Source organism: Canis lupus, chromosome 9 (assembly GCF_003254725.2).
Source record: "Canis lupus dingo isolate Sandy chromosome 9, ASM325472v2, whole genome shotgun sequence".
Classification (NCBI taxonomy): domain Eukaryota; kingdom Metazoa; phylum Chordata; class Mammalia; order Carnivora; family Canidae; genus Canis; species Canis lupus.
In genome coordinates, this window is record NC_064251.1 from 11,544,883 (window position 1) to 11,566,559 (window position 21,677).

The window sequence follows — 21,677 nt, forward strand, 5'->3', positions numbered from 1 at the left end:
AGGACTAATATTAAAATAATAGCAATTTAGTATTCGTGTGATGATCATTGCAGTAATGCCTCCCCAGAGAACTGTGCTTTCACTCTGGTCAAATACTCAGATGTGACTTTCTCAATTATTCATTCACACCTAGAGCTTTGGGCATGATTTGCCTAATGTTTTAAATCAAGAATCTGAAGCACCAGGAACTTCCCAGACTTGATTTGAATCGCTTAGTTATAAGTAATGGGCTACACCCATAGGTTCCCAACACCCAATACAGTAGATACTGTGCCATAAATATGACAATTCCATACTAAGAGCAGTGGCAGGTCCTAACGCACGGCAAGATCCTAAATGTCCAAGATTACACTTCGAGTCAGTCCAGTTTTAGCAATGCTGTCATTTCAGTGATTCGAGTCATTTTTTAAACATCATCACGTCTGGATTGTTTCAAAAACAACTCGAAAAAAAAGAATCTTTTGCGGGGCTGGAGGGGTGTTGGAGTCAGCAATCGGTATGGTAAGCCATAAATAATAGCAACAATAAGGGCTAATGGGCACCTGGGACTCCCCGCATGCCAGTCACTTTGATCTGCACTTTACAGGCATCATAAAGCCTTCGATTCTGAGGATACCACCTCTGACCCCATTTTATGGATTTGGACAGTGACGCTCCCAAGAAGTGAAGGTGTTCCCGCAAGGTTGCAAAGCTCATCAGCTGCCCCCTGGCTGCACGGTACTGGCCGCCAACAGGGGACTTCCCACGGAGACACCTGCTCCCCACCTAGCCCACGCCACAGCTCGTAAGAGCACAGAGCAACGTTTAAGGGAGAGAAAGCAGGCAGCGACTGCAAAGGGATTTTTATTAAAACTCAAATCCCCGACTCCTCCCGATGGCGACCCCGCGCGCGCGCGCGCGCTCCCAAAGTAGGCTCCCTGGAGTTTCTGACATCAGAACCACTTTCTCCAACCCCAATGGAGGCAGCAACCCGCACCCCAGTCGGCGGGGACACGCGGAGAACAAGGCCCTTGCTTCCGAGCAGGTGTCCACTTGGCCCCGGGAAGGTGAGGTGGAGACCGGGAAGCCCGGTCTGCGCCCCCGCGGGCTCGGGGATGCCCGGGACACGACACACTGCTTTGTCCCCGTGACTAGATCGTAACCGGCTTCCCGGGCGTCGTCTGCGGAGTTCACAGTGACCTTGGGGTCGCGGCTGTCGGGATGGGGGGGCACGAAGGCGTCCCGGCCCCTCCGGCCCCGGGGCTCTCCGCGGACCGCGCGGCCGTGCACCTGTGCGCGCGTCGCCAGCCGCCGGGGAGGGAGGATGCGCGCGCCCCGAGCGCCGATGCTGACTCAGCCCGCGGCTCCCATCCCTGCCGCGCGGCGCGGATGCCGGTGCCGGTGCCGCCGCCGCCGCCGCCGCGGGGAGAGCAAGGCTCCCGGGGCAGCCCCGCCGCTGGCTGGCTGTCCGGGGCTCGCTGCGGCACCCCCTCCCCCGCACCCCCCACGGGGGAACCAGGCGCCAGTTGACGAAACGGGGGGAAGTGGGCGCAGGAGGAGGAACTCGGGGTTCGCGGCGCCGCGCGCGCAGCTCACACCCAAACTGGCAGGAACCTGTTCTGCCCGGGGCGGGCGCCGAGCTGCGCCCCGGCGCGCCCCCCCTCCCCATCGCCCAGTCCTGCCCCCGCGCGGGGGGCGCCGCGGGAAGGGAGGCGGCCCCGGGGCCCCGCGCGCCCGGCCGGGGGGGGGTGCTGGGGGAGAGGTGCCGCCGCTCGAGCACGCCCGCGCTCCCCGCCCGCGGCGCAGCAGGGCGCCGGGGTCCCGCGGGGCAGGGCGCGCGAAAGGAAGGCCGCGCCCGCCGGGGGGGGGGGGGGGGGGGGCGCGTGCCAGGGACCCCGGCGGCGGCGCGGGGGGCGGGGGCGGGGAAGGGCCCGGGCGGCGACGCCGTTACCTTCCGTGACCCCCGGCCCGGGCCCCGGGCGGACGCGCGCCTGGCGCGGCCCCGGTCCACGTGGGCCGGCGCGCGCGCGCCAGGCCGGCCCCCTCCTTGGCGGCGCTCGGCGCTCGCAGCACATGGTCGGCGGCGGCGCGCCCCCGAGGCCGGCGGAGACCGGCTGCAGCCGGTATAGGATAAGGGATAGGCAGCGGCGCGGGGCCGGGGCGCGGGCAGCGGCGCGCAGGGCCCGGGCGCAGGCGGCGGGGTGGGGGGCGGGGGGAGGGTGTGGCCGGGGTGCCCGAGGCGCGGCCGCGGGTGGGGGGCCGGGGCCGGGGCGCTGCGGGCCGGGCGCCCGGTGCTCCGCCGCCGGGGCCCGTCTGCCGGAGGCTCGAGCCCACGCCCTAAGGGGTTAAACCTTTCTCATGTTCCCGAGCGGCTTATAAGGAGGGGGAGGCCAAGCCTCCGCCTTATTGGGAGCCTTTTGGGGTTTATTCTCTTCCCTTCTAACTTGGTGAGTTGGTTTTATTATTTTACATGTTTAAAAGTTTGTGGGGTGTGGGGTTGTTTGTTTTTTTTTTTTTTATAAATCGGTGCGGGGAGCTTTATCTTATTTATTTATGGGGGGGCGGAGGTGGCGGGCGGGAGAGGCGGGAGGAGACCACTGCGCAGCCGAACATTTTGGAGAGGTTATGCTGAAAAAATATTCTGACAGTTGGGAATGCCCAGGGCCACCGGGAGGACGCGCCCTCGCCAGTGGGCAGCCGAGAGTGGGTCGCCCCGTGGCCCCGGCGGTCGGGGGTCCCGGACCTCGCTGGAGGCGGGCTCCGGCCGCAGTGGCCGCTCGCTCCGGGCTGGGGGCTTCAGGTCACCGGGCGAGCGAGCCGGGGGCGGGGGGGGGGCGCCCGGATGAGCCCTGCGTGGATTTTCCGCATGAAGTTGCCTGCGCGTCACCAGAGCGAAATGTCAGAGGTACCTTCCAGGCTGGCGCGCGCGCAGGGCGGCCACTGAGGCAGCGCGAGGGCGAGTGGGAATCCCTGGGTCCCCCCGGCACCCCCTGTCCCCCGCCCGCAGCCGGCACGCGCGCCCGGGGCAGCGCGCCTGACCCCGCAGGGCAGGGCGGGTCGCACACCTGGACCGCGGAGCTGTCAGCGCCTGACGCTGGTCCCGCTCAACTTCCAAGGCTCCGGCGGGGGCTGCCAACCGCAGGAAAGCGCCCGGGTGGCCCAGCCGGGCCGTAGTGGCGGACGATGATTTTGCAGAGGAAATGGGTTCTTTCCTTCAGGGCATATATATATATATTTTTTTCCTTTCCGTTTTTTTTTTTTTTTTTAATTAAACCCCCACCCTCCCCCAGCAGACAGGTGACCGATAGAAGTTTGTTTAGGTGGCACGGAGAATGTCACCCAACGCGGGGGGCGTTAGTGTTAGAAAAAAGCTCCCCGGAGGCAAGCCGGGAAGAGCATTATTACAAGTTGACCACCTGGAAGCTGGTTTTGTTTGCACAGTGAGACACTCCAGCTCCTTCTTGAAGGAGATGGTATCTACACCACCACCACCACCACCCCACCCCCCGGGGAAGGAGGTTTCTCGGTTATCTTACTGTTTTGCAAATCATAGGAAGATGAGTGTCTTGCCTACAAAAAGAAAAAAAAAAAAAAAAGAAAAACAACTACCAAGTGTGCTTATGCTGAAATTTCTAAGGGATGCATCTTCCCATGTCCCAAGCACCATTACGCGGCATTTTTGGGGTGGGCGATACATCCTGCCCCAGGGATAAAGAAATACCTCTCCTCCGAATTAAGGGAAGGGTGGCCAAGATAGAGAGTTCCAGTACGTAAATAAACAATGCAGCCAAGTGGAAAAGCTCCTTCTGTCTTAATGAGTACCACTAACTGTGAGTTTTCCTTCTGTGGTTTCCAAAAATGGACTTTCCTCAGTGGAACTCCTGAGGAGGACACTTAAACTAGGGGTTCAGGTTTCAACATCGTGATCTTGTAAAATGGGTGAATCGGTTGTATCCAGTGATTCAGAGCTGCTGAGGGGGGACTTCAGGTTAGGTTTGGGACTTCTGTAGTAGAGAATTCAAATGAACTTCACCTAAATACAGACTGGTTTGGACAACTGGGGCTGGAAACAACTTGTCGAAAGCTGTTCTCCAGGCTACGCCTTTCAGAAGAACAGAGACTGGCAGTGCGTTTGCCGAGAGGCTTGGCTTATCCCAGCACTCACCACCATTTCCATCCAAAGCCTGCATTTTGAACTTTGCTCTGAACAGAGTCTGATGCTCTATGATAATCCAATAGCTTGCATTCTTGATACCCCCCAGATCACACCTTTTCCTCCAAAAATCGACTCCCGGAGAAATTCCTAGGTATAGCAGATTTCCACGCTTTGGCACAATCCTCATTTATTTAAGGGTAAGACAACCACATACTCACAGGAAATACTCCAAACTGCCCAGTGTATTTTGTCACTGTATTTCCTTTGGAAAGCCATGAGGGTAGAAGGTGGGTTGGCTGCCAGGAACCCCACCCCTGTCCCCACCCCCCGCTGTCATAGAATTTTACAGTTGGGAGAGACCCTCAAGTACGCTGTGTCTAATCCCTACCTTACAGATGATGAAATTTAGGGATTAAGTGATTTTCCCAAGATTGTGCAGCCAGTTAATAGTAAACAGACATTCAACAAAGAAAGCCCGAGGGGGGTTTCAAGACAACCAACCCATGGGCTTTGTGTCAAAGGGCTCAAGAGTTAAGAAGGATGAAAAGTCTAACTCTGAGCAGGTCAGGCTAAAAGCTGTGCTAAAACTGGAGATTCCTAGGGCAGGCAGAGATCGGAGATCATGAGCAAAACTCTTTTTACCTGCTGACAGCACAAAATCAAGGAGCAAAGTGATTCGGCCACTCAGCATGATTCACCAGTTAGACCCCCACGTGGGAAACCAATTTCCCTTTCCATACATAAGCTAAGTTCACATCACCGTAAAACCGAAACAGACCGTATTTCATATTCTGGAACCCATAGAGGCTTCAGAGTCACTGAGTTCAAAATTCAGGCCTTTGTTTCTAGCTTTGTGGAGGTGGACTTTTTAAAAGCCAGTTGGCCTGCAGAATGAATAGACATAAGAAAAAGGAGAAGAAAAAAAATAAAAATTAAAATTAAAAAAAAAAAGAAAAAGGAGAAGAGTCCAGGGAGGGAATTCCATTCTGCAAGCAGAGACTTCCTTACTTGCTTTTTAGAAGCATAGGGCAGGGCCCTGCTTCTAAAAGAAGACCCCGAGACCTCTACTTTGTATAGGGAGCTTTTATTGAGCACATACTATGTGCCAAATGCCCCGCTGGGCACTGGGTCTAGAAAGAGCTGCCGACTGCCCTTTAAGGTGCCTGCCCTATACGTGATCCTACGTGCAAAACACAGATGTCATCCAGTGTGTTTTAGAAACCAAGTTATTCTATGATTATTTTATATTGTGGTCTTGTCTTCAAAGCTGAATATAATAGGATGTGCGATGCTTTAAGGTGATAGAGGCATAACGTTTGGAGGAGGAGTGGGTTTGGGCGTGTCATTGTCCCTTTATGATGTTCCCAGTAATGATCATACGAAAGCTGTTGTCATCCAAAAACCTACCATGTAGGTGAACGTTCTACTTGGATCTTGCTTTAGGAGAGTAGCACAGACGTAAAGCAAAATTAAAAAAAGAAAAGAAAAGAAAAGAAAGAAAAGGAAAACACCCGGAGGGAGCTCAGAAAGTACCCAGGGAGCAGTCAAGTCTGCCATCTAACCACCTGCTGGAGATCAGATCTAAGCAGGGTCCAACTACTTATCACTCACATTTGCAAGAACCATCTAGCATTTGCACTTTTCCTGCTTGTGCTCGGGTTCCCTGGGCTACCCAGGTTTGGCCTACTGAATAAGAAAGTATGAACCGCTAACTTAGAATGAGACCTTAAAAGATCCTCCAGGCCAACCTCATTTGACTTAACAAGGATCCCAGGCCCAGAGGGTGCAGTTGACTTGCTCAAAGTCACAGAGTACAGTGGTGATAACAGTTTATAGAACTCTTTACACACAGAGGGCAAGAGAGTTTTTGTCCCTGAAAGGCATTCCTCACAATCTCTACCAGAGCCTTCAACATGCTGTCCCGTAGACTGAGGGCAGGGCCCCGGGAGGCAGGAGATCTGATTCTGGACCACTTAGGTCGAGTGCCTTCTCTTGGGTTTAGTTACACCCCCCCCCCCTTCAAAAAGCATGTAAAATTTTACGATGAGATGGACAAATGAGCTCCAAATCCCCTTTCCACGTTAACATCTGATCATTATAACACCACTCCCGGCTACTGGTTGATGGGAACTCCGCCTGTTACACAGGTCCAAACCGCAAATCATGACAGGCAAAGAAAGGGTGAGACAGGGACCCATCACCAGAACCTTCTAACGATAGGGTAATCCCCGCTTCATACAAAAATTGCAATCCTGTCCTAAATGCAGTCCTATGAAAAGGTTCTGTCTCTTGATCCCATAGTGGTTTTAGGCTAGGGAGATATTTCAGTCTGTCTCTTTGGGACCTTGATCAATTTTATCCCAATGTGTTCTTATTCAGGTTGGGCCTGAGCCCCAAAGTCATACGGGCACCCTTCTGGGTTAGAACAGTTGTGCCAATAGGTCGCTGGGCTTGGTTGCCACTTAGTCTAACTGCTTGTCAAACCTGCTGAGCTCTGGAAGGTCATGGCAGATGGTTTTACTCTGCGTTTCAGGCTTAGGATTCCTGTCATTACCATCCACAAAGATTTAAGTCCATAGAGCAGACCACCACTCTGTGTCTCACTGTAGTAACCTTGGGGGCCTGGCATGGGGCCTGGCCCCTCATAGATACTTTGCTGAAAAATTCAACACAGACTGTATGCAGGGTCTGGAAGAAGGAAGGGAGAAGAAGGTACAAAGAGAGAAAGGCCCTAGGATTTGTTTTCCTTGAGCAAGTAAGATAAACACAAGTAAACCATACCCCATAACTAAGGGATACCTGTCACAGGAAGGGAGCCCCGTAGGTTAAGTGGGTCAGGAAGCATTATGGAGGGACGCCGGGGTGGCTCAGTGGTTGAGTGTCTGCCTTTGGCTCAGGATGTGATCCCGGGATCGGGGATCGCGTCCTACATCAGGCCCCCTGCATGGAGCCTGCTTCTCCCTCTGCCTGTGTTGCTGCCTCTCTCTCTCTCTCTCTTTCTCTCTCTCTCTCTCGGTCTCTCATGAATAAATTAATAAAATCTTAAAAAAAAAAAAAAAAGGAAGCATTATGGAAGCAGGAAGATTTGATGGAGCAAGGCCTGACAGGTGCCAACCCCTTGGAGGGGTGGGGGAGGGTGTGGCCCCAGACAAGGTGGTTAGAGACGGGAGGGCAAGGAGGAGTCCGTTTGGACCACGGCCTGAGTCGAGTCTTAGAACTGGAAGCCAGAAGGCTACAAGGATAGGGTGGGGTCCCACTACGAAGGCATTGAAAGCCAGGCTAATCCGAGGGTTTTACGTATCCTTCAGAAAGAGGAAAGCCACTGAAAAGGACTGAGCAGAAAAATGTCATAACAGTGCAGCATTTCAAAGAGATTAATCGTACCGGATGCATGGAGCCAGTTAGGCTAGTAAAGGAGTCTAGGGCTCCCCAAGGAAAAGCCCAAACTAATAGCCTGGTAGGGGAATGAACTGAAAGGGGTGAAGCTAAGGACCGAAGCTTTGGGCTCACACCACTTTCCCCCACCCTCCCCCCATACCTCTCCCTAGGGATAAACACACAATACTAGATAGACCCTATTACTGGGAAGTACTTTTATTTTTATTTTATTTTACTTTATTTTATGTCTTCTAGATCTCAAGCCAGGCACTGTTTCACTCCTCTGCCCCAGCAGCCCTCCTCCTGGGAGTGAATTTTGAAAGCCTAATGAAGGAAGGGTGTTGTGAAAACCTCATTGGAGGGAGGGCTCCCGCCTTCCACCTTAAATCAGCTGCTTTCCATGTTGGGGAATACTGATGGCAAAACTGTTCTGTTGATGCTCAGCCTACATCTCGAGGCATTTTGCTGGCCTTCCCTCCCACCCCCTTTGCAAGTGCTCTCAGGACAGACACACTGACGCACATCAAAATGCAGAGGTCTTTGCTGCAGAGAACATAAGCTTTTTTAAGCATCTTATGCCCTATTTCATTCAATCAAATATTTAACAGTTAAGGACAGAAAGTGAATGCACTGTCCTTTTAGAGACCCAGCTACCGTGGGAACGGCGCCATCGATAGGATGAACGCTACTAAGTTGGGTCAGATTTGCTGCTTTTTAAGATTTATGGAGTAAACTCAAAATATTAGATCCTAATCCCCAAACTTGGCAAGTCTACTGGAGAGATGAGGTGGTGTCCTCTTATTTGCCCTGCGTTATCAGTGAAACCTGCCTCAGTACTTGAACACAACAAGTTATGGCCAGGAAAAGACACCCACACATCCTGAAAATTCACATGTATACAACTGTATGGTTGGAGAGAAATTTTTTTTACCCCATTTATTTGAGAGAGAGAGAGAGAGAGCATGGGGTGGGAGGAGAGGCAGATGGAGAGGGAGAGCATGCCCACAGGGCTCGATCCCAGGACCCTGGGATCATGACCTGAGCCAAAGGGAGACACTTAACCGACTGAGCCACCCAGGCACCTGGTTGGAGAGAATTCTTAAATTCAAGTGTTCCAAGACCATGGATTCATGTATTATTTTAGATATTATTGGGAAGATTCAAGTTCACCCATCCTCCCTCTGGTGTTAAATACAGCATTTCGCCTTACTAGTGGTGTTACAGGCACAGGTCTGTTTGTTCTGATGTTTGTTGCAAGTTCAAATGGAAAAGTATATTGAGGTCAGGGCTAACTTGGTTACGCTAACTGGCTGCCGGGGCCCTGCACGCCTTAGTGCTTTATTTGGTCAATGTATTCAAGGGTATGTGTCAGTTGCTAATACAGCAAGTGGTGGTCAACTGCGAGGAACTTACTCCTGCTAAACAAATTCCCAGAAGACAAGAGTTCTCACATTTATATGTATATATATTTAACATATACGTGTTATATATATTATTTACAGCTACATTCTCCTGGGACACCAGATCCTAATCAGAATATTGCTGACTGAGCGGGAAATGTGATCAATGATCTTGAATGGCCAGTAGCATCAAGTAGAGATGCATGGCATGTCTGAAGGCACACTTCTCCCACAGAAGGTGCTAGATGGAATGTCAATGTCTGCCTCGTAGCCTCCCAGTGTCTAGGCTTCATTTCTGATCAACCCTCCTCATGATCAGCTCAGGTCTCCTTTAACTGGCTTGTCTTCAAGTTCAAGATCAACATCAATACTTGGGTCTGGTGGCCATTCTGTGTCCTTCAGCGTGTTTCCACCTATGCCATTCTGATTCCTTTTGTTTTTTTCCCATTTATTGTCACAGCTAAGAAGTCTTACTTCCAAATTCTTTGGGGGGTTCCATATACAACACAGATCTCCAGAACCAAAGAATTTGGAAGTAACACTTCCCAGCTGTGACAAATATGTAATCGCTAGCCAAAGACTTTATAATAACTGCACATTATTTAAATATTGATCAGCCTAAGAGATGTGGTCAGTAGTTCTTGTTATGTTTGCTAAAGAGTAGCAAAACCATCACCCCTTGGGCTATTGCTGGTCTGAATTTTTTTTTCACTTTTTATTTCAGATTAAGAATGACCCAAAAGACATCACAGCTTTGTTCCAGAGCCAATGTTTATACTCAAGTGCCTGATGGAGGATGGGGCTGGGTGGTAGCTGTGTCTTTTTTCTTCGTTGAAGTCTTTACCTACGGCATCATCAAGTCATTTGGCGTCTTCTTTAATGACTTAATGGACAGTTTCGATGAATCTAATAGCAGGATTTCGTGGGTCATATCAATATGTGTATTTGTCTTAACATTTACAGGTCAGTACCTCTTTCTGTTTAAACAACATGTAAGCATGTGCCACTTTCCCTTGGCTTAACTACACAATGGTACCCACCATGTTTGCGATGCATTTCCTTATATGACTCTTTCTAGTCTCAAATAAGTAATATGGTTTTCGGGGTTTGACAAGAAATAAGAGGTACCAAAGGAAAAGGCTTTATCTGCCATCCTTGATGGCCTTCAGTGTGTACACACATGCATTAAACACAAACTGTATGCACACTCTTAGGACACAATAGATGACTCTGAGACCAGCACTAAACCCCCATCCTGTAGAGTCACTTTCTGAAGAAGCAACCGCAAAAGCACTTGACGTTCTAGGACCTGGTCTCCTAAACGCATTTGGCAAACAGGCTAGGAACTTGTAAATGTAGATCCATATAGAACAAGGGGATGTGGAAACAGGATATAATGTAAGGTTACACATCTCATCCAGGAGGGACACTCTGAATTCCAGACTCCTGCTTCCCTCAAGGGTTTTATTGGCTAACCAGGTGCAGGACCCCCACATCCAGCAGCATTGGAGAAAGTGGGATTTGAGTACAACTTTCAACATGCTGATTCTCATTGGGTCCCAAATGGGCCTGATTCTCACAACGGCCCATCCGTCTGCCAGGAGCACACCAAGGGCTTCCAGAAAACACAACTACTGAACTCACCTCGGAAACTTAATAGGGTTGACCTTACACTTCACTGACTTTACCCTAATAGCCTCCCAATGGAACTCCTGCCTCTAAAATTTGCTTTCTTCAACTATAGTTTTCAGCCATATACTGTCTTACAGAGGCAGCTCCCCTGTTCTTTCCTATCGAGCACCAAACTTCACTTACTACTCCTGGCACTCTCTCCTGCAAGCTTCACAGAAGAGTTCCTAGTCCCAGTTTAACTGAGTATTAAGATACTTAATTGTTTAATTGTGCAAAGTTTACTTTCTTGGAGAGATAATTACTTTTTTAAAAGATTTTATTTATTTATTCATGAGAGACACACAGAGACAGAGAGGCAGAGACAAAGGCAGAGGGAGAAGCAGGCTCCACGCAGGGAGCCCAACGTGGGACTCGATCCTGGGTCTCCAGGATCACACCCTGGGCTGAAGGCGGCGCTAAACTGCTGAGCCACCAGGGCTGCCCTTGGAGAGATAATTAGAACGAAAAGTTTACCTTTGATAATCTAAATAAAAAGAAACTGCCAAAGCTTCGCTTTGAGCTCTTTTATAACCAAAAACAACAATACAGTCAACAAGAAATTTCCAGTTAATACTATTATAACACCAGAAGGCAGTTCTCTTAAATGCTATTATTATAATAATTAATGCTTGGAGCCAACATACTACCTAAAACTGATGACAGTGGTTTCATTATGAGCAATATTCAATATTGGCTTATAGTCTACTAACGTAAGAGTCATATATGCACCAAAGCCAACAAAATTTAGTCCTTTTTTTCCCTCCTCTATCAAGTATGTTCTATGTTATTCTTTTACTCAGTTCTCAAGGGTTTCTTCATCTCAGTACATTCAAGTCAGAATCAGGGTCAGCCTGAATAACATATCACTAGGAAACTAATTTGTCAGATTTACATGGTCTGCAGGATATGGAATATAGAAGCTAAAGGGATGATCATTCATCAGCCACTCTGAATTGTCCTTCGGCTCTCCTCCTTTTGGAGTGTTCAACAGAGAATTCACTGTACTTTCATAAGATTTTCAGAAAAGCCAAATGTAAATGAGCTAGAAAAGAGCCTAAAGGGGATCCCTGGGTGGCTCAGCAGTTTAGCGCCTGCCTTCAGCCCAGGGCATGATCCTGGAGTCCTGAGATCGAGTCCCGCATCGGGCTCCCTGCATGGAACCTGCTTCTCCCTCTGCCTGTGTCTCTGCCTCTCTCTCTCTCTCTCTCTCTCTGTCTCTCATGAATAAATAAATAAAATCAAAAAGAAAAGAACCTAAATGGAGCTTTTTTTTAAAAAAAATAAAGAATCCAAAGCAGTGACTATAGAAAAAGTAAATGGTTCAAGCCATCATGAGAAAACCCATTTTTATGACAGTAACATACATTAAATGCATATCTAACTTTATAGGTGCTCATGGTGAGTTTATATTGCTTTCATCTAAAAATATCACTGTAAGTTTTATACTGTTATTCTGGCTTTCTCTGTAAGAAGCCCAAAGAACATACTATCCAGTTGAACAAATAGAACCATTGTGTAAAATGCATTATATATTGCACGTCAACTCTCCATGTGCAAGACTTAAAAAAAAGGAATCTTTTTTTTTTAAGATTTTATTTATTTGCGAGAGAGAGCACAGACAAGAGAGCATGGGGAGGGGGGCAGGCAGAGAAAGAGGGAGAAGAAGACTTCCAGCTGAGCAGGGATCCCCACATGGAGGTCAGGGGCTCTACCCCAGGACCCTGGGGCATAACCTGAGCCAAAGGCAGATGCTTAACCGACTGAGCCACACAGGTGCCCCAAAAAGAGAAACTTTAAGAAAGCTAACGCTTATGTCTTTGGAGTTAAAATATCACATTATGGAGGTGCCTGGGTGGCTTGGTCCGTAGAGCATCTGATTCTTGATTTCGGCTCAGGTCTTGATCTTGGGGTGAGATCGAGCCCTGCATCAGGCTCCATGATCAGTGTGGAGCCTGCTTGAGATTCTCTCTCCCTCTCCCTCCATCCTTCCTCCTGCTTGCTCTCTCTCTTTCTAAAAAATAAAATCTTAAAAAAAAATAAAACTAAAATGTCACATTTTGGTCCGTCACTGCAGCTCCCCTGTCTGCTGTCCTGAGCACTCGTTTCGGACACCGTCTGGTGGTGGTGGCTGGGGGCCTGCTTGTCAGCACGGGAATGGTGATGGCCTCCTTCTCCCGGGAGCTGTACCACATGTACATCTCAATTGGCATCATATCCGGTAAGTGTTGCTCCTGGGCTCGAAAAGTTCTCCAAATACTCAATCTGAAGAACAAGGAAGGGGTATGGGGCATGAGGGGGTCCAACCCAAAAAGTACTTCTGTCTCCCTTTCTCTTTTTTCCCTTTGAAATGACTAGTGTCCCAGATGGATGGTTCTGAACTGGGCTGGATGGACTCCAAGGGAATCAGGGCCTGAGAGTTTTTGATGGGTTTTTAAAAAAATATTGACCAACAAGAAAGATAACTTCTCTTTTTCATGAGCTTGCAGCCAAAAGACATCATTTTCACAAAGTAAGATGTGAGTTTCTTTAGCAGGTATTCCCACAGTGGGAGTCCGGGGCTTCTGGGCTGTCAGGGAGAGGGCAGCGAGCGCACTGGGTGTCATCCCAGGGGTCTGAGATACCTTTTTCCTTTTAAAAGAAGTCCACTCATTACAGATGATACATGTATTTAGTGAAGATTTGTACTTTTGATGCACTTATCAAAGGTCATTTATTTCCAAAGTCTTATAGAAAAACTATATTCAACAGTAGCCTATTGTGAATTATATCAATTTTGATGCAGAAAAATAGGGGGAAAAAACAGAAAGCAGTTATACTCCTAGCATCCCCAAAACAATGGTTACAGCTTCTCTAGACCTCTAATGAAACCTATTTTTATTCTATTATTTTTTACTACAGCACCTTTTTCCAGAATGAAATTCTTGGCTCCCAGAACTTATGATTTAAAAAATAAACACCCCTCCCCTACTGAATAGTTTATAATGGCAGCTTCTATTTCCCCTTTTGCCCAGGAATTATTTAGGAAACACATTGTTTGGATTTCTAAGAGATTAGATTGTCTGGTTGTTAACTTTTTCAGTATTATTTTCAAATTGTCATGCACTGACTTGTTGGCACATAAATCTTTTGGGAAACCAAAAAATGTCTTTTTGATATGGTACTTAGTATAAAAATACTAAGTAATCCCAAAAGTACACACATAATACATACGTTGAATTAAATATTAAAACAAAAATAAACACAAAAATCCCAGATCTTTGAATGCACCCTTCTGGTATCAGTCAGTATGTGGTTCTTACTGCTTTTTCCGGCTTCCTTTCAGGTTTGGGATACTGCTTTAGCTTCCTACCAACTGTCACCATTTTATCTCAGTACTTTGACAAAAGGCGCTCCATGGTCACTGCAGTTGCTTCCACGGGAGAATGTTTTGCGATGTTTGCTTTCGCCCCAGGTAGGCAACTACAGTAGTCCACGTGGGACTGTGGGCTGGGGGAAGCCACTCGGCCGTTCCTGCCAACAGTGGGCTGATGGGTGACTATAACTGTATCCATACGGAAAGGTTATTTGCCTTCTCTCCTTCAGCACATTTTTAGGATCTGTCCTCACTAATCTCATTTTAGGATTTCAGACACTGTAATACTAATCCAAGTTGACATAAATAGGAAGGGTGCAAGATGCGTATTCAGTGGGAAGGCTTGAAACATCCTTTCCAAAATAAATAATTTAATGATTTGAGATTATTCACACTATTATTTCTCTCCTTCATTAAAAGTGCCATATTCAACATGGATTTAAAATATGCTAATAAAGTTATTAGTTTTATTTTCTGTCTGTGGGTAGTCTCACAGCAAAACAATTTTTTTTTTTTTTTTTAGAGAGAGAAAGCACGAGCAGTTGAGCTTGTGCTCATACACCAGGGGGAAGGGGCAGAGGGAGAGGAAGTATCTCAAGCAGATGCCACACCCAGCCAGACACGGGGCTCGATCTCATGACCCTGAGATCATGACCTGAGCCAAAATCAAGAGACAGACACTTAACCGACTGAGCTACCCAGGCACCCTCACAGCAAAATTTTTACCCCTGGTTTCTTTGCTACCTCAACATTAGTAGGTGAATTATAAGTAGTCTAACAAGTAGTAGGCCAATAACCTTGGAGACCCAGATTTATTTCTTACTCTGCTGTTTTTAGTTTTTGTTTTTTTTTTTTTTAGTGGCCAGCAAAGCAAGGTTTGAATGATAGCAAAGTGACAGTACAAAGCTCCCAAGGCAGGAGGGGACCCAAGAGAGTTGCCACCAGAGTTTCTAAGTCTGGGGATTTCTATGGGCTCACTGGCAGACTGTTTTAATCTAATCAACCCTCCCTGCGCCTGTCATCGAATCAGGTTTTTATCATCCATCTATCCCGTGGGAAAGGGTGGAGGGCTCCTTCTAGGGTGGTGCGAAATCCTTTAAAGGTGGTTTCCTCTTAGGGCAGGGAGGTGGTGGGGGGGGGTGGAGCTTGTCTCTGCTTGCCTGCGGTCCAGCCATCCTTCATCATTCCCTGCCCTGAAGAGGTAACCCCAAATGCTGTTAGGGAAGCAGGACAATGACCAATCGTGACTACTTCCTGCTGGCCAGGGGCAAAGGATGGAGCAGCAGTCAGGGTTCCTCTCGTCCTGGCCTAGCAAAGGGTCCCCAGTAGAAGTCTGGTTTGACCACCATGTGAGGCCCCATCTGAACCACCATTTGGAGTTTGCTGACCTTTATTCTGGGAGATAGAAAGCAGGTTAGGGCATTTAGGAGGTGATGCACAAAGTACAATGCAAGATGGAGCCTAGCCAGGGGTCCTTCGAGAGATAGAGGATATTTCGGTGAATTCCATGTACCGTGAGAAGGCAGGTGAAAGGAATGTAGTAAGGATTGATCCAATACGGGGAAGAAGACTGATCTATGTCTTGTCTCTTCAAGACTAGTTTGAGATCCTCCCTGGGTTCACAGAGGGATTTTGGTTCCTCGTTGTTAGGCCCCAGTGGGGACCAGGGTTTGACTCTGGAATGGTGGATCCAGGCCCCCTGGGCCGCAGTTGGAATGGCTAACATCACTGTACGCAGGCCTTCCCAGACCGCTCCAGCAAGCACTCGGTCTCCAGAGTGAAATGCTGGTTGGTTATTTTGGGGCTGGGCGTTGGGAAGCTCCTTGCAAGAAGGCTGAAACAATTTATCAAATCAAAGACTTCCTTGTGTATCAGCAGGTCATAAGATCTTGAAGGGTACTCTGCGGTTTCTGGAAGAATGTGTCAGTGGATTACATTTTGTTCAAAGGAGATAGTGCAGAAGTATTTAGGGGGGACATGTCATGATGTCTGAAGCTTTTCACATAGTTGAGCAAAATGAATGTGTGTGTGCATATAAACATACAGACAGAGACAGGAAATGTTAACTGTAGAATTTAGGCGAAGAGCAGGAGGGCAGGCACATCGGTGTCATTCTTTTTACTTTAGTGTCCACTTGAACTTTTTCAAAATAAAATGTGGAGAGGAGAATCAGTGGTCTGTGAATGCCCTGAGGGTGGAAAGCATATCTCGGTCGGCTTTCTTTCTCACACGGGGCACATCCCCGGGACCTGGTAGGCACTCAAGAAATGTAAAATGAGGAAAGAAAAATTGCACCCACTTTTGCCAGAGGAGCATAACGCTTTTCAAAATACCCCAGCCTAGGGAGTGCCTGGCTGGCTCAGTCTTAGAGCCAGCAACTCTTGATCTCTGGGTAGTGAGTTCAAGCCCCATCTTGGATGTGGAGCCTACTTAAAAAATAAATAAATACATACATAAATACCAAAAAAAAAAAATACCCAAGCCGAAAATACTTCGCAATTTGAAGTTTTCCACATTAATGGGAGGGATAGGAGGTAGGAAAACAGGCTTAAAGTGAGTGGATCCCCCCTCCAAGGAGTGTGGGGCTGCCTTGCTAAGCCTATCTCCTGGATAACCAGCTTACCACGTCTTCATACCTGTGTGCTCTCAAAGAATTGGAACATAATAAAATTCTACCGATTATCACTTAACCTTTCTGGGACGATTACAAAGATACTTGCAGGTCTCGCAGGGCCAGCATCGTTCAGTTCTCCCTGCAGGGCTCTCCCTGTGGCCAATTCCCCCAGCCTCACATTCCAGTGTCCGGCCTGCCCTGGTCCGCAGCCGAGGCCCCAGCTTAACTGGCGGGAAGGGCAGGACTCCGGCAGCTAAGGAGAGTCTGCCGAGCAGAACTGTGTCATCATTTCATTCTGGGATAATCACGAGCTTTTTGGAGTCTTCCTTTATCTTTTTACTTAACCCCTTCCTGCTGAGGATCGAATGGGCGAGTGTACAATGATCTCGAGTTCAGATGTGGGAATTTCTATTTTTAAAAGGCCAGACAGTAAATACGTTAGGCTCTCATGGACTAGAGGTAGCTGTCAGAACCCCTCAAACTTGCGGTCACAGCACCAAAGGAGCTTTATTACCCAAGCCAGGCAGCGGATTGGATTTGGCCTGCAGGGCGCTGTTCGCCAAACCTGGAAGTAGGTCACCAACTTAGTTCATTTCTTAGGCCTCCACCTGGCAAAATGCACCCTCCAAACCTCAGCCAACAGGGTTTGCTTTATGTAGGATGACCCCTGTGCACATTTTCTCCTTTACTGGTTCATAAGAGCATCAAAACCGAGGACGGAGGATGCAGCACAGGTGGACTGCGGTCACGCTGCTGGGTAAATTCTTAGGACAGTTATTACTACATCTGAATCCTGATTTCTGCTGGGTATTTTCTCCTGGGCCTTGAGTCTGTTTCTGACCTTAGATTTTATTTCCTCTCCGCTCCCGCCCTACTGAAGCAATCACGGCTCTGAAAGACCACATTGGCTGGAGATACAGTCTCCTCTTCGTGGGCCTGCTGCAGCTGAACATCATCGTCTGCGGCGCGCTGCTGAGGCCGATCATCATCCGAGGACCAGGGTCCCCGAAAGCAACCGCGCACGAACATCGGAGAGAAGTGCAATATATGCTCGAAAATGAGAAAACACGCACCTCAATCGATTCCATTGACTCAGGAGTAGAACTAACTACCTCACCGAAGAATGTGCCTAGCCAAGCCAACGTAGAACTGGAGCCGAAGGCCGACATGCAGCAGATCCAGGTGAAGACCAGCTCCAAGCCAAGCGATAAGAAAGCCCCTTTACTGGACTTCTCAATCTTGAAAGACAAGAGTTTCATTTGTTATGCATTATTTGGTCTTTTTGCAACACTGGGGTTCTTTGCACCTTCCTTGTACATCATTCCCTTGGGCATCAGCCTGGGCATTGAGCAGGAGCGCGCCGCTTTCTTGCTGTCCGCAATGGCAATCGCTGAAGTTTTTGGGCGGATCGGAGCTGGCTGTGTCCTCAACAGAGAGCCCATCCGCAAGATCTACATCGAGCTCATCTGCGTCATCTTGTTGATGGTGTCTCTGTTTGCCTTTACTTTCGCGACCGAATTCTGGGGTCTGATGTCATGTAGCATCTTTTTTGGCTTCATGGTTGGGACCGTCGGGGGGACCCACATACCACTGCTGGCCGAGGACGATGTCGTGGGAATCGAGAAGATGTCTTCTGCTGCGGGAGTGTATGTCTTCATCCAGAGTATAGCGGGACTGGCCGGACCACCCCTTGCAGGTAATGTGAACACACAAAATCCCAACCCTTGTCTACTAGCACCTTATCAGTGGTGCTCACTTCTCGTTACGGTCTTAAGAAAAAGACTGCTTTTTATCATCCCATAGAATTTCAGAGCTGGCAGGATTAGCTGAGCCAACTCTCTTGATTTTATATATGAGGAAATTGAAGGTCAGCCAACCACCATACGGTAAATTAGTGACCAAGTCGGGATTAGAACCTACGCCTGCAGTTCAGGCCGCCCCGAGCTTCTGCTACCACCTTGCCTTGGATGTGCCAGAGGGGACCCCATCCATGTAGAACTGCATTAGCCTCCGACTTTTGGAAACAGCAGCACGGAGGGACTTTTTTGTAAGTCATCTTCCCTTCTAAGAAGGGAACAAGGGAACTAAACCAGAGCGCGCTCCCCAAATACTTAATTGATTACCACACAACATTTCTTGTAGGAAGGATTGGGTGTGCTCCATACCTTAGCCCTGAATTAGGTCCTCAAAAGTTATTATGATAGAAGTTGTATCTCATTGGATAAGATCCCTGAGGATCCCAAGGGAAAATAATAGAGCTCTTCCTTCTCTTGGAAATAGTTCCTGTTCAGAGAAGCAGGCTTAGGGATCCCTGGGTGGCGCAGCGGTTTGGCGCCTGCCTTTGGCCCAGGGCGCGATCCTGGAGACCCGGGATCGAATCCCACATCAGGCTCCCGGTGCATGGAGCCTGCTTCTCCCTCTGCCTATGTCTCTGTGCCCCTCTCTCTCTGTGACTATCATAAATAAATAAAAATTTAAAAAAAAAAAAAAAGCAGGCTTAAAAGAAAAAAAAAAAAAAAGAGAGAAGCAGGCTTAATCTAACTGTCTCAAGTTTTATTCTCTATGAGCACAGATTAGCCCATGAAGAACATGCTAGCAACACAGCTGTCTCCGCCCTTATGTTTGTCCTGGCTTATCTCTCCTCCCCAGCCTAGAAGTGATTCATGCCTTCAACACTCTTGTTTCTTTAGGAGAATCAGATAAAAACAGAGAAGGCTAAGCCCCTGAGAAGCCTCTGAGCCTGAGGGGAGCCTGGGGGAGCGAGGGTTTGTGCCCGTGTTGCTAACAGATATGAATTTCTCTCAGGTCTGCTGGTGGACCAGAGTAAGATTTACAGCCGAGCCTTCTACTCCTGTGCAGCTGGCATGTGTGTGGCTGCCGTGTGCCTCGCGCTTGTGAGACCTTGTAAGAAGGGACTGTGCCAGCCTCATCCTGCAGGGGAAGCACAGGTGGAGAATCCTCGTGGGAAAGCTTTACAAGACATACCTGAAGACTTTCTAGAAATGGACCTTGGGAAAAATGAGCATAAAGTTCACGTGAAACTGGAGCCAGTATGACACGCTTTCAAATAAGGACGGCCACCCTGTTGGCTGGAAGGTGGGCGGACGGGGGGCAAGGGAGGTACAGGGGCTATCCACTCTACCCACACTTCAATCTACATTTTAAAGGGAATGTACATGTGAGCACTACCAACATCCTTTTTTTTTTTCTTTTTTAAGTTTTTCTTTTTTGCTTGTTTCTTAAGCCAAAACAAAAACAACCCAGCATTCTTCTGTACCTAAATCTGGTTGTATTCAGTAGCAACACAGAGATACAAAGAAGGACCCTGTTGTTCACATTCCAATTTTAAAATAGTGACGTGAATTGGTGAAGTGGTTTTAAGAGCTCTCACGTGTGATAAACAACTATCTTACAAAATGACAGCCAGCCCAGATCATTGAAATGAAATTGGCCACTCCAGACAAACAAACAAACAAACAACAAAAAAAAAACTTAAGTCACTTTTAAAATTTCTCATTTTCAGAAATATGAACAAATTGTTTAAAACCCCTTGGAAAACACTGAGGTCTCCATTCACCAACTGTGGCCTCTCAGTGTTTCAGATATTCCGTGGGAATGAAGTACAGTCCAAGACCAAACATTTGGCTAATAAACAGAAATTTTTTAAAAAGATACATAACTTGAACTTCATAAATGTGAAGATTACCACTTCTTTTTATGGCCAGTCATTACCAGAAGTATTTCAACACAGAATATAGAGAATGACATTCGAAAATGTGTTTTCCTATTGCTTTTAATTATTCAGAAATATGTGACTGTAGTGTCTTTAATTTAAACCACTATTTATTATTAAGTTATTCTAGGATGATTAATCAAAAGAAATAAAATCCAAGACCTAAGCATCATTTTTACCTCCTTTTTGCAATCCTTTAAATGCCTCAAAGAATACTTCTTATCTTGTAAAGCTACTCTCATCAGAGGGCCAGGTTGTAATGATTCTTCAATTTGATTAAAAGCCACATGTGCTATTTGAAGGGGAAAAAAATAATCGCCTTAGCTTTTTAAAAATAATTTGTTTTATCACCTAAGAATACTTGAGGATCTACTTTGATCGGAATTATATTTCATTGAATTGTTGAAGCATTTCTGACTTTCTTTTTTTTAACAGCTAATTGTTGAAGCATTTCTGTATTTCACATGGGGTAGCAGAGACATTTATTTTACCATCCTAAGTTATAAGTTGCGATTTACAGCTTATATAAACCTCAGTTGCTCTAAGTTGCCAGAGTTATCAGGTAACTAGTCGCTGTTGGGATTTTTTGTTTGTTTTTGGAGTTACACTACACGTATAGTATTTCTCATGTTATCATTTTTCTGTAAAGAGAGCAAGTGTGGGCTACTTATATGTACTGAATCTCACTCTACAGGTGATGGTCGCTCGCTGCTCCATCTTTTATTCATCTTTACTGTTAATTTATGACAACTCAGGGGGAAAAATATAACAAGCCTAGTTTGGTTACAGGTACACACAAGCTTGAATATTTCTCTGCACTGAAATGAAAGTGGCATAGTTCATCACCACCTGCTACATTTTGTATAGCATTTTATCAGCCATAGAAATAGGACAATCTGTAAAACTTTGGGGGTTGGGGTTGAAAATGACAAAGTGTCCGTCGAAAACAGACACACCTAACACAAGGTGGATGTAGCAAATCTCTGTCACTGCTTGAGAAGGACTTTGAGCTTGTGGCAGTTTTGCAGACTTACATGACTTCAGCACTTTACAACATTTTTTACTATGAATGTTCAATACAATTTAATATTTATAACTGATTTCTGAGCAATCTGCTCTAAGTCCATTCTGTTAACTGCATGAAAAAAAAATGTATGCCAATTTAAGTATGTCAATAATCAGGTTTTAAATGTTTGGAAGAAAATTAAAACAGGATTGCTGATTTGTTCTGTATTTGTGACATTCTGGTACTTCTAGATTTGCAATAAATGTATGGCTTTTTTATTTAGAGACTGATTAGTTTTTTTATAGACTCATCGGCGTTCATTGTTTGATCCAACTAAAGTTATAAACACCCAAGGAAGATGCACTTCAGATAAATAATTTCTTTTCAC

At 47.2% G+C, this 21,677-nt stretch overlaps 2 protein-coding genes across 6 annotated transcripts in view; one reads left to right on the plus strand and one right to left on the minus strand.

Annotated features, from left to right (window-relative positions):
• The window catches only part of ARSG (arylsulfatase G), a 107,597-nt gene that overhangs the window by 80,262 nt on the left and 5,658 nt on the right, over positions 1–21,677 (minus strand). The window contains exon 1 of one of the 3 annotated variants that reach the window (XM_035721167.2): positions 1,931–2,044. The exons of the other annotated variants lie outside the window; for them this stretch is intronic. The gene's annotated coding sequence lies outside the window, so the exon portion shown is untranslated. Of the gene's footprint in view, positions 1–1,930; positions 2,045–21,677 lie in introns of those variants that run through there. 3 annotated transcript variants of the gene reach the window in all.
• On the plus strand, positions 901–21,571 carry SLC16A6 (solute carrier family 16 member 6). Of its 3 annotated transcripts, none has more exons than XM_025436775.3 (6): positions 901–1,046; positions 9,638–9,876; positions 12,659–12,802; positions 13,907–14,035; positions 17,431–18,246; positions 19,356–21,571. In XM_025436775.3, exons 2-6 carry the CDS (start codon positions 9,645–9,647, stop codon positions 19,604–19,606), a joined length of 1,572 nt encoding a protein of 523 aa, XP_025292560.1. In that variant the 5' UTR covers positions 901–1,046; positions 9,638–9,644; the 3' UTR covers positions 19,607–21,571. The 3 variants fall into 3 exon arrangements, with proteins under 3 accessions (XP_025292560.1, XP_035577065.1, XP_025292559.1); XM_035721172.2 differs by lacking the exon at positions 901–1,046 and adding an exon at positions 2,020–2,102; XM_025436774.3 differs by lacking the exon at positions 901–1,046 and adding an exon at positions 2,244–2,426.